The 13,268-nt window shown below is 41.0% G+C and overlaps 1 protein-coding gene across 2 annotated transcripts in view; it reads left to right on the plus strand.

Moving 5' to 3' along the window:
* The window catches only part of Vav3 (vav guanine nucleotide exchange factor 3), a 347,236-nt gene that overhangs the window by 147,364 nt on the left and 186,604 nt on the right, over window positions 1-13,268 (plus strand). For both annotated transcript variants that reach the window (XM_042675890.1, XM_042675882.1), the window contains exons 3-6: window positions 376-434; window positions 3,179-3,244; window positions 9,307-9,415; window positions 12,565-12,657. In XM_042675890.1, coding sequence (XP_042531824.1) covers window positions 376-434; window positions 3,179-3,244; window positions 9,307-9,415; window positions 12,565-12,657 — 327 coding nt within the window. The remainder of the gene's footprint in view (window positions 1-375; window positions 435-3,178; window positions 3,245-9,306; window positions 9,416-12,564; window positions 12,658-13,268) is intronic.

Genomic DNA, 13,268 nt, shown 5'->3' on the forward strand with positions numbered 1-13,268 from the left:
TCTTGAGTAGCTAGGATGACAGATGTAAGCAACCTGGGCCCAGCTTGTTTTTAGCTTTTAACAAATGTGGCCATCTCTGGACAGTGGGTGTTACAACAGAGAACACAAGTTCCTATGACCTTCCAGATTTTGCAATAGAAATAGACGTTTGGGATGAGCTAGGTTAACTCCTTATTTTTCTTGGGCAGCTTAGTAATTTGCTCTTTGCAATCATAGAGTAGGGATTTCTAGTTCCCAATCATGGCTGTACCCATTCTCTATTTCTTTGACACCTGTAAACTGACAATCTGCTACCATTGTTAATTTTGAATTGGAAGACTGTTGCTTTGAATTTTCTAAAACACATGCCCAATGATCATTTTCTTCTTTCTTCAGGTTATAGAAACATTGTCTCGACTTTCTCGAACACCTATAGCATTGGCCACAGGAATCAGGTAATTTCATTTCTTTGTGGTTCATTCTATCTTGTTTAGTTCACTCACTTATGAAGAGTGACTGATAGGTAAGTGTGAAATGCACATATAAATTTTACTGAGCAAATAATAACATATTCATATAACCTCAAGTGGCTTATGGTTCTTAAGTTAATGGGGACTATCACTGGCATGGCTTCTCTCCTTTTTGTGGTTGTTTTTATTTTATTTTATCTTACTTTTCTGGGGCCTGGGCACTGACCTTGAACTTTTGTGCTCAAGACTAGCACTCTACCACTTGAACCCATGCGATAAGCATCTCATGAATTTTCCTACCCTGGACTGGCTTTGATCCTCAGATCTCAGCCTCCTGAGTAGCTAGAATTTCTTTGTGTGTTTTTGAGACAGAGTCTTACAGCATTGCCTAGGCTGGCCTTGAACACATGATTCTCCTGTCCCAGCCTCCTAAGCAGTGACACTGTAGGGATGCACTTGTAATGTACCATTCTCAGATTGCTTTCAAAACAAATTTCTCCAACATTTCTGTATGTAGGACTTATTAAGACAAACACAAATTCTTGGATACTTAAATATTTCAAAGTACCTTATAATATGTTTACTTACTATCCAGGAGGTCATGATAATTTAAAAAAATTAGTAGTTTAAAAACGAATCAAACATGTATGAAATGCTGCATGTATAAGAATGTGCATTGAGGGCTAGGAAAGTTGCTCAATGGTAGAGTGCTTACCTTGCATGCCTGAGGCCCTGAGTTCGACTCTTCAGCACCACATAAGCAAAAAGAAAAAAGCCGGAAGTGGCGCTGTGGCTCAAGTGGTAGAGTGCTAGCCTTGAGCTGAAGAGCTGAGGGACAGCGCCCAGGCCAGAGTTCAGGCCCCACGACTGGACCCCCCCCCCCCCAGAAGAAAAAAGAATGTACATTGAAGGTTTGCTAATACCTGACAGACCTGCAAATAAATGGGCGAAATCATACCATCTCTCTGCAGTGGAGCATTCTGCAGTTAGTAAGCATATGTATTTACTTGAGGCTTGTTCTGCTTCAATACTTAAGTTACAGTAGTCAGTAATGATGTACTCGGAGCAACATTAGGAAACAAATTAAAATAGATTCAGTAGTAACACAGAAGCTGCATAGAAATGGAATGGATTTTCATTGTATCTAAAAAATACAATTTTATTGTTATTCTTAAGCTCCTAACTTCCTCTTCAACAATGAATATCTTCCTGTGACTATATATATATATATATATATATATATATGTATATGTATATATATATATACATATATATACATATATGTGTGTAAATATATTTTACATGTTTGTGGTCAATTTTGATCATGAAGCATGATGTAATTGTTATGTATATACTTTTGACTTTGAAAGGGTGCATATATTTATGACTTATATATATATATGATATATATGATAATATAAGTCTTTTTTCTGGTATTTATGTATATTTTCTGTATTGGTCTATAGATGTCTACAATGCATGTAACAAAACGTACCCAAATTTTGCAAAGTGATTTTGAAGTCTTGGTGTTTCTCATTTGTGTAGATTTATTTGCAAAATATAGGTTCCTACTATGTTGCATATTAGATACATCAATATAAAAGTGTGCTTTTTAATGTAAGTAGTAATTATTTAAGGGTTAATGTTTGATGGAACATATGATGTGATCTCTTCACACAAGAAATAGTAAAATGCCTTGTTATCTTGTTAGGAATAAATTTAGGCTTATCATATTGGTCTTACCAAAGACCAATTATAGTACAATTGGGTAAAACAAAGAAGCTGAAGTGGACCAGGTACTGATGGCTCACACTTGTAATCCTGGCTGCACAGGAGGCTGAGATCTGAGGCTCTCAGTTCAAGGCCAGCCTGGGCAGGAACATCCATTGGCCTTACCTTCTATTGACCACCTAAAAGCTGGATGTGGAGGTGTGCCTCCAGTGGAAGAGTGCCAGCCTTGAGTGAAAAAGCTAAGGGACAATACCCAGACCTCACATTCAAGTCCTAGAACCAGGGTACTGGGTACCCTGTACCAGTGTACAGTGTAAGAGAGTAAAGGAGCAGGAGAGAATGAGACAGAGAGACAGAGTGGGGGGGGGGGGGGCGGGGGGAGAGATCCAGAGAGAAGCCCATCGGGGAGGCACAGGAGAAATTAAATTGTGATTTATTTTTTTAACAGCAATCAGTGAAAATACCCTATTTTTTCTCTGAAGTTTGGATGATTGATCTGTCAAAAAAAAAAACAAAAACCAAAAACCAAAACAAAAACAAAACAAAAACCCTGAAAAATACAAGTTAACTAAGTGGAAAAACATGCCACCATTGGGAATCTTCCAGAAGGGATAGGAGTGTTAGACTGCTAATGGTTTTCAGCTGTAATAGTGAACTGAGTTTGCAAAGGATGATCATTTCCAAATGAACTATGGGATCTGACCTGCCAGTGGAGGAGAGAGGCTGCAGAGGTAAGGCCAAAATAGCTGCGGTTCTGTGCACCCAGACACTGCAGTGAGTGCCTGCAGGTCTGAGGCAGTGGGCAGCACGTTGGCCTGACCCCAGTGGCCTGTGTGTGTGTGTGTGGCCAGCTGTTATGGCTGAGGGCACAGGTGTTGGAGCTTCGTTCACAGGGAAGCCTCAACATCATGAGACCCAGTGACTGATGGGTTTCATAGTTACTGAGAGGCAGGGACTCAGCTTGGGTGCTCATTCATCTGTGTTCTTTTCTCTTCTAGACCCTTCCCGACAGAAGAAAGTGTTAATGATGAAGACATCTACAAAGGCCTTCCCGACTTAATAGAGTATGTTAAACATTTTCATCAGAATGAAACCACTGACAGTTTTGTGCATCCGGTGTGGGTGTTAACTGTGGGCACTAAGACAACTCTCTGAAGGCTGCATGTGGTTGAACCAGGAAGGAGAGTAAGGATTAAACTAGAACTGGTGATGGAATGTTACAAGAAACATATTCCAGCCAGGCACCAGAGCTTCATGCCTGTTTTCTTAGCCTGTCATCCTAGATCCATAAAAGGCTGAGATCTGAGGATCCTGGTTGGAAGCCAGCCTGTGCAGGAATGTCCATGAAACTCTTTATCTCTCGTTAAGTAGCAAAAAGCCCAATGAGAAGGTATGGCTCAAGTGGTAAAGCACCAGCCTTGTGCAAAAAAGCTAAGGGACAGTGTCTAGGCCCTGATTTTAAGCCCCAGTACACACTCTCTCTGATTTTAAGCCCCAGTATACTCTCTCTCTCTCTCTCTCTCTCTCTCTCTCTCTCTCTCTCTCTCTCTCTCTCTCTCTCTCTCTCTCTCTCCAGACAAAGAAAGGAAGAAAGTTTTGTGTTTGCAAGGAACTTGGTGTTCCAGTGTTTTTTAATTCCTGTCCTGGGTTCTGTGTCTCCATGCCCAGTATAGAAACATTGGAATGGAGTAAAACTGAAACATTTTTAAATGCATCGTAGAGGAGTAGTTAAGACTGAAATAATTAGGGAATAATTAAAAATAAATATATTCTACTACAGAATTTGTGAGACAGGTAGCTCAGGGAAAGCCAGCGTTAAGTGCTGCTGGAGTTGCTGGGGAATCTTCCAGTACCCCGTGTTTATTCTGAAGAGAGCATCCTCAGGGACTTTCTTACTTAGTACTCAGCAGAGGCAGAAGGTCCTTTGCAGCTTATTATCTTGTGCTGATTGAGTGACTCTTGTAGATTACAAATAAATATAGGACATGATCCCCACTCCTGAAAGAGCTGATGACATAGATCAGGCGTGTTTGCAAAGAGATTCAAGGAGTCTATGGAAATTCATCCGCATCCATCCAGCAGCGAGCTACTACTTGGTGCAGATCTTTCGCTTGTTATCCCTCCACGAAGAGACCTTCCCTGGCCCCCCTGTTTTACTTTCTGTGTTTTGTTATTGTGGCTGTTTTCCCCCTTTTGTTGCTCTTTTTGATGTCTGTACTTTTTGTATGTAAGTTTATCTGATTTGGGGAGTAGAAGGGGGAAGCAGAGGAATGGTAAGACAAAGGATGAACTAATTCAGCAGTGATACTCACTAGACACTAGGTTAAAAATGAACTATACAGCTTGTGGGGGAGTGGGGTTGGAAGGGAAAATGGAAAAAAATGAAGGAAGATATGGCACTGTTCTAAAAGAAATGTACTCAGGGGACTGGGAATGTGGCTTAGTGGTAGGATGCTTACCTAGCGTGCATGAAGCCCTCAGTTCTATTCCTCAGTACCACATACACAGAAAAGGCCAGAAGTGGTGCTGTGGCTCAAGTGGTAGAGCACTAGCCTTGAGCAAAAGAAGCTCAGGGGCAGTGCTCAGGCCCTGAGTTCAAACTCCAGGACTGGCAAAAAAGAATGTACTTATTACCTGACTTACGTAACAGTAACCCCTCTGTATATTACCTTTATAATAAAAATAAAAATTTTAAAAAAGAAACTTGCACCCACCCACCTGCTTTCAAAGTTCTAAAAAATATTTTCAAAGCATTGACTGAGGCAGTCTGGGATTGCTTCCAGGTGGACTGTATTCTGTCAGAAGGTGAGCTGTGAAATCAGGAACTTAACTATGCTCCTGAATGTATTCTTAGTGCTTCAAACAGTATCTGTGCTTAGTAGGTCCCCTATAGATGAGTGAGTGAGTAAGTCAATATTTTACATTAAGTATATACTATTCACCAGGCATTATGCTTCAGTATTGAGCTAGCTGGTCAATTAAGAGGTTATTGAGTACCTGTTTTGTGTACTACCCATGTTAGATGCACTATCTCATCTAATACCACTACATTAGTATATTCCTTCTGTTACCTCAATGTCAAAAGAAGGAAACCAATATGAAAGGTGAAGTCACTAGCTGAAGGGAATCGTGAATAGTCATCTTTGGACTGGAGCCCAGTCATTCCTTATTCTGGAGTGGAAGCTTTACATCTGAGAGTTCTCAGTAGAAGAGTGGGAGAGGTGAGTCCTGCCCACAGCCCCGGGATGGAGGGCCAGCTGCTCTTTCTCGAGTAGGCAGCATTGGGAACGGCCTGGCAGTCTTATTTTTCCAAGTAGCTATTAAGAGTAGTTTCTTGGGCTGGTACTAGGGTTTGGACTCAGGATCTGGCACTCTTCACTTAGCTTGTTTTGCTCAAGGCTGATGCTCTCCTTCTTGAGCTATATCTCTACTTCCAAGAGTCATTTCTTATCTTTCCATAAAACCCCTAAGAACTCACTGACCTAAGGCAAGATGGATGGGGATTCGTCCATTCAATTGCCCACAGTCTTTAGAAAGTGACTAGAAAAGATTGGATTTGTTTTTAGTCCCCCCCCCCCCATTCTCCAAGTATTAGGAAGAAGGTATTTCCACGTCCCTGATAATATCCTTTTTAAAACACCAGTCATGGTCACCCCTACTTATGGATTTTAAAGGCCTCTCCCATTGTGTTCTTCTCACCCATGTTTGTAGACAGGATCTAAGTTGGGAAAGTGGTGTTGGAACTAGAGGCAGGATCACTGGGATGGAAACCACCATAGAATGAACGTCACAGACCATTTTCCTTTGTAGCACACCGAGTTCCATTACAATCAAGTCCTTCCTGCTTTGTTATCTTAGCTCTTCCATGGTCTCACCAGGCCTTGCTGTCCTTCTGTGTGTTACAGAACCATAAAACCCCACATAAGTATCCCCACTGTTCCCTGGCCAGAACCTTTCAACATGGAACCCCTGGAACTGCAATATGGCTGCCCATCAACTCAGATTTCCAAAGCAGAAATTGAGAGACATCTGTCACTCCTTCTCTCTCCATAATGTCCAACTGGTCATCAAGACACTATCTTTTAGTTATTTTTTGTCAGTTAGTTGTAGGACTTGAATTCAGGGCCTGGTTATTGCCCCTGAGCTCTTTTTGCTCAAGGTTAGCACTCTACCATTTGGGGCCATAGCTCCACTTCTGATTTTTCTGGAGATCAGAGTCTCATGAACTTTTCTGCCCAGGCTGGCTTTGAACCATGATCCTCCTAAGTAGCTAGGATTACAAGCATAAGCCACCAGTCCCTAGCTCAAGACACCATCTTAAGTCTCTGTGTTCCTCTTACCTGTCTTTACCCTATGTACAAGTGTCAGATCCCTACAGTGCCTCTGACTTCTTTATCTGTTACTCCCCCCTCCAGACTATCTCTACTCTTGCATAATATACCCTGTTGATTCCCAAATGACCAGGGTAACACCAGACTCAGAGAGTGCATAGCCCTTGACAGTTTGGTATCAACTTAGCAAAGCCACACAAAGGGGTAAGGACACCAGGCTCTTCTCACTCTACCTTTGCATGTGTGAATGTTCTTTGGTGTACATACCATCCATCTTTCTCATTCAATCTGGGTGTGTGTCACGCCTGTTGATCTGCAAGGTTTGTGCAGGCAGAGCATGCACCTGCTTTGTCTGTACTCCTATTTTCCCGGGGAATATGCCAACTCAAGATCCAGATTTGTGAAGCCCTCCCTGATTCTTCAGAGTTATTTTTTTGCTCTTATTCTTTACTCTTCATCTCTCTTGCTGCATGTTCAAAATTAAATGTGTATGTATGGCCTGCTCTCCATACCTCTGAATGGAAGAGTTCTTGCTCTATGCATTCTGAACACAGGAGAACCTGGAGCTCACTTGAGGTTTAGTGAATATCAATTGGATGGATGGTGGGGTGGGAAAGCGGGTGGACTCTGAAATGAATTTTTCTCAGAGCAGACTTCTCGGAAGCTTCTATTAACTGCCAGATCTCGCCCCTTAATACACTTTCCTTTTCTCTGGGTATTTGACAGTTCATTCTTCTCAAGTACCTCCAAATAATCATTGGTGACAAACAATCCTGTAAACCTGCTTTGAACCATGTCCCAAGTTACAGAGTGATATTTACAGTTACCTTGTTTTTACTTTTGTTCATCTAACAATTTGTCTGCTCAGGTACAGGAGAGGTGCTCGGGGGGGCGGGGGGGCACCACTGGGAGAAGTTGAATTTTGTTTCTTTCCATCATGTCTACAGGTTGATTCCCTTCTGTGGAATTATTAGAAGAAGGGATATACAGAAGTCTTGAACTTTGTCCTTAAGGAGAGACTTAGGGTTGTAGCAGAGCATGTGGACTGAATGGATTCATCTCTCTCACAAAGAGCTAGGGGAAGTCACTCAAGGAAGCTTGAAAGTAGGGAGTATATGGACACAAGAGGTTTTTCTTTGTTGTTGTTTTTTTAATGTCCTATGTGATTTTTTTCTTTGTTTCTTTTGTATGTTCTTCCCCCTATGGTATATCTCTGTTGTCACTGTATTTGATTTTGGTACTTTGCATCTTGTTTATACATTTATCTAATTTGGGGAGGGGGAGGGGAATAACAAAATGCTGAAACAAGGACACAGGATGACCCATTGCAACAATGAGACTCACAAGGTATTATGTTGGAAATGAACTTTACAACTTTAGGTGGGGAGGAAAGGGGGGAAGTAGGGGAGGGAAGAAATAGTAGGAAAAAAGCAAAGGAGGGGGTAACAATGCTCGACAGGAGGTGTACTCATTACCTTAGGCATGTAACTGCAACTCCTCTGTACAGCATCTTTACCATAATTTTTAGAAAAATGAAGGAAGGGGTAACAAGTTCAGCAAGAAATGTACTCACTACCTTACTTACATAACTGTAACCCCTCTGTACATCACCTTGACAACAAAATTTAAAAATAATTTTAAAAAAAGAAAATAAAAATGTAGGGATTATTTTCAGCTACCAGGAGACCAGAAGAAAGACACAAATGGTCTTAAAATAGACTTTTAATGATTTTAAGGGCCCTGCCCTTTTGGTCTTTTAAACAAAATGCAAAAAAAACAAACAAACAAAAAACAAAAGTAGAGTATGAGTGTTGGAGGAAGGCCTTGAAGAAGGATGTTTTGAAAGTCAGTAGATACTAGATATTGATAATAACTTTGTGGTAACCAGTGCTGTAAAATGACCATTCTATTTAACAACATCAATTGATGCATGCACACATTCATTCATTCATTCAGTAGATGTATTGGGGCTTGAACTCAAGGTCTTGTGTTCTTGCTTGACTTTTTTTTCCATGCAAAGCTGGTGCTCTGCCACTTGAGCCAGATCCATTTCTAGGTTTTTGCTGGTTAACTATATATAACTGTCTGTTTGGTTTTGCTGCCCTGGCTGGCTTCAAACCTGAATTCTTCTATCTCAGCCGCCTCAGTAGCTAGGATGACAGATGTAAGCCAGGGAGCCCAGCTAAAAATATTTTAGATGTTCGTTAACTCTCTTGGCTTCTCCATATCATACCCATTAATATGGATGGTGACACAGAGGTCATGGTTATAAGCAATGGGAGACAATAGGAAGAAGTGATTAAAATACTCATAGTTATAAAAGGACTTGGTTTTAACCCATGGCTCTGCTATTCACTAGCTGTGTGATCTTGGAGAAATCAACCATTTGATTTCATAACTTCTCAGCTTGTCTTAGTAGATCAAAATGCCAAAGGATACCAGATAAGACAATTAATGCTGGGTGAATTAGGTGAGAGAAAAATCTACAGATGAGTCATTTTTGAGTTTCTACAAATTAAATAAAAAAGTAAATAACTAGAAAGTGTTGGTTACCGTCGCTCTGGTTGTTAAGTTCTGTGGTTTGGTTTTTAAGTTCTGTGGCTGAGGGGACAGAGCCAGTGGGAAAGTCTTTCAGCGTTTCACACAATGCTATTCTTCTTCCTCTCTGGCTTCTCTGGCAATCAAGGGGAAAACTTCCATTCTGTTTGTCTCTAAAACCTAGCAGGCTGTTCTATACCATGCATTTATTATGCAATAGTAGCAAACGACGTTACATGTTGTATTCTTCGTTTTAGTGAAACCCGAGTGGCAGATGAAGAAGATCTCTATGACTGTGTTTATGGAGAAGATGAAGGGGGAGAAGTATACGAGGACTTAATGAAAGCAGAGGAACCGCACCAACCTGTATGACTTTTACTTGTTCTTTAAAAAAAATTCTATCGTAAACTTGGAAAAAATTATATTAAGTGAAGTAAGCCAGGCCCAAAGAAACGTAGGTCCCATGGTTTCCCTTATTTGTAATATCTAGTATATGAATGAGTCAAGCGGAAAAGGTCAGATAATGTGATGTCAGGAAAATGAACCCTTAGATGTGTATTTTAATGTTTCTTTCTTTCATGCATGTGTTTCTAACACATTTATAAGATTATCTCTTTGTTGCTTTGTATGTCCCTCCTCCACAGTATAACCCCTGCTTTCACTATATTTGATGTCAGTATAACTTGTGGAGGAGATGGGGAAAAACCAGTTGTTTAAGGATACAGGTGGACCTGTTGCAACAATGAGAAGTACAAGTTGTCATGTCCAAAACGAGCTTTACAACGTTGGTGCGGGGGGGAGGGGGGAGGCTGGGAAGGGATGTGAAGGATAAACAAAGGAGGAGGCTGCAATGCTTGGTAAGAAATGTATGCATTATCCTGCCCATCCTGCCCATGTAACTGTAACTCCTCTGTACAGTATGTTCACAAATAAAATTAAATTAAATTAAAAAAAAATTCTATCGTTATTATAAAGGTGATATACAGAGGGGTTACAGTTACGTAAGTCAGCGTTTTGTTTTGGGGCAATGTCACCCCTTCCCTTGCTCTCTCCCAGTTTTTCCTCCATCCTTACCTACTTTTATTTGTTCTTAAAGTGACTCTGGGTGTTTTATTAGCAAAATGATGAGTCAAAAGATTAGTTCACTTCATTGTTACACTTTTTCATTTCCTTTACTTTTTTCTTGCTCATAACTTTACTGTGACTCACTTTTGTGTCTGGAGGTATGAACATGATATTTATAGTTCAAAACAACCATAGGAATCTCTGGTCGGATCCTTTCACGTTAGTATATATACCTGTATGGTACATGGCAGGCCAGTTAGCTAAACAATGGCAGAAGGGTTGTAGAATATAGTTTAAGTTGATCGTGAAATTATACTGTTAAGGAAGCAAACCTCTTGCAAAACAGACCACTTTCCCCTCTTTAAATGTAATATAAAGCAGAACACCTGTGCATCATGCCTGTAATCCTAGCTATTCAGAAGGCTGAGATCTGACAGTCTTGGTTTAAAGCCAGTGTGGGCAGGAAAGTCATTGAGATTCTTCAGTGAGCCAGCACAAATGGAAGTGGAGGTATGGTTCAAGTGCTAGTGCATCAACTTTGATTTAAAAAAAAGCCAAATGAGAGCATGAGGCCCTGAGTTCAAACCCCAGAACCTCCACCAGAAAAAAAATATGTTAAAGAGAATATCTTCCCATTTGCTAGGTGATTTTGGTAGGCTTTTTCCCTCTTGTTAGAATCCGAGAATCACATGCAGTGATAGCCAGTTAGTGTCTTCTAAACTTTATCTGCTGTGAATGTATCTAGCACATTCAGGAAGAATTACTTTGTACTATGTTAGAATTTGAAATGTGAAGAAGTCATTTACGTAGGTTTTGTTCACATCCTCCTTTATCAGAAGACTTCTCCATCCTCTGGGTGGGACATGCAGGGGTTTCAGAGCTTTGGCGGGTGAGGCTCCACGCTCTGTGCTCTGACCTGTGATTGAGGGCTGGTGGGCAGCAGACATCTCTGTGGGTAAGAACAAGTGACTCGGCCAGTGCAGGGGGAAGTGTAATGAACGTGTGGCGTCACTTAGCGCATGAGCAGACAGGTCACCATTGGCAGCGTTTTCAGAAGGATTTTAGATGATGAGCATTGTCAGTACCTCCTGCAGTTGTCAATTGCCTTGGTGCTAGCACATCTGTATACCTGAGGACAGGCTTCACCCTGCTGGCAGCACTGGGTTTCTATGTGGACAGGGTAGAGTTAGCAATAACGATAACTTACAGTGCCTGGCCAGGTGCAGAGTACTCAATGAGGATTCTCTCCTTTAAAGCTGCTGCTTCATGGAGAAACGCAGTGAGCTTGTTCACAGTTACGGAGCTAATAACAGCAAATCCAGTACTTGAACCAATTTCTTCCTTGTAGCCCAGAATCCTTGATCCTGGTACGGTGCTCTGCCTACTACAGTCTCAACACACCCAGGGAAAGAACCATATAGATGTGGATGTTGGAAAAATATTTGACTTTTACTCCTCATCTTTTAAATATTTTTAGATTATTTCTATAATATATGTATGATATGCTGTACCTTAAGGAAACTCTTGTACTATTTCCAAGTTAATGACATTTGTACAGGATATTTTTAAGGGAAAATTTCTATACTCAGAAACTTGTTCTATCTATCTATCTATCTATCTATCTATCTATCTATCTATCTATCTATCTATCTATCTATCTATCTATCTATCTATCTATCTACCTACCTACCTACCTACCTGTCTGTCTGTCTGTCTGTCTGTCTGTCTGTCTGTCTGTCTGTCTGTCTGTCTGTCTATCTATCTATCTATCTATCTATCTATCTATTATCTATCTATCTTAGTCAGTCCTGAGGTTTGAACTCAGGGCCTCATGCTTGCTAGCTAGGTTTTCCTACTGCTGAGACAGACTTCTGTGCCTTTCTAGTGGTAGTTATTTTTGAGATAGAGTCCTTGTTTCCTACCTGTGTATGTACATAGACCATGATCAGCCTATTTTAGACTTTGCATCACAGCTAGGATATCAGGCATGCGCCACCTTGCCCACCTTCTTCCAGTGGACTTTTTGCCTGAGGAGGCCTGGAACTTTTGATCATACTGATCTAGTCTTTCCATAGAGCTAGAGTGATGGGCATGTACCACCACACCTAGCTATGGATTGAGAAGGAGGTCTTAGGAACTTTTCTGCCTGGACTGTCCTGGACCCCAAATTCTCCTGTTCTTAACCTTCTAGCATTCCAGGCCTGATTAACTATCCTCTGATGGAAGCTTTTCCTTAATTACCTAAAACTTTCTAATTTACATTGTTCAAAAAAATCATGAAAACTGCAAAGATACATTACAAGTGTATTTAAGTATATCTTTCAGTTATCTTTTTTATTCCAGTGGAAAATTTAAGACAATCAAGCAATGATTGTGTTCTCTTTCTTCATAGTACCAGGTAGATTGACATATGATTTGATTAAATCATTTTATTTCTATCCTAACTGCAGAAATGTCCAGAAAATGATATACGGAGTTGTTGTCTAGCAGAAATTAAGCAGACAGAAGAAAAATATACAGAAACTTTGGAGTCAATAGAAAAAGTAAGTCATTCTTAGGTACTAATGTAATTAATATGCTCAACTCCTTGTTTCTGCTGTGTGAAGTGATTCTAGTTTTTGTAGAATTGGCATTTAACAGAATGGGAAGATAGCTACCGCATGTCTCATGTGTAGGTCCATTTTTTTGGTGCCAGTACTGGGGGACTTGAACTCACACACTTTTTTTGGGGGGGGGGTCCGGTCTTGGGGCCTGAGCTCGGGGCCTGGGTGCAGTCCCTCAGCTCTTCAGCTCAAGGCTAGTGCTCTACCACTTGAGCCACAGCACCACTTCCGGCTTTTTTCTTTTTGGCTTATGTGGTGCTGAGGAATTGAACCCAGGACCTCATGCATGCAAGGCAAGCACTCTGCCGCTGAGCCACCTTCCCAGCCCGAACTCACACTCTTGCTTAGCTTTTTTGCTTCAGGCTGGACTTCTACTACTTGAGCAACACCTCTGTACTGTCTGTTTTTGCTGGTTAAGTAGAGATAAGAGTCTCTTGGTTTTATTTTCCCTGGGATCTTCAGATCTCAGCTGTCTAAGCAGCTAGGATTGCAGGTGTGAGCTACTGGCACTGACACTAGGTGGTTTTTGTGTGCGTGTGTGTGCATGTGTG

The sequence above is a fragment of the Dipodomys spectabilis genome, unplaced genomic scaffold (genome assembly GCF_019054845.1).
Source record: "Dipodomys spectabilis isolate Male_0828 unplaced genomic scaffold, ASM1905484v1 ptg000002l, whole genome shotgun sequence".
Taxonomy (NCBI): domain Eukaryota; kingdom Metazoa; phylum Chordata; class Mammalia; order Rodentia; family Heteromyidae; genus Dipodomys; species Dipodomys spectabilis.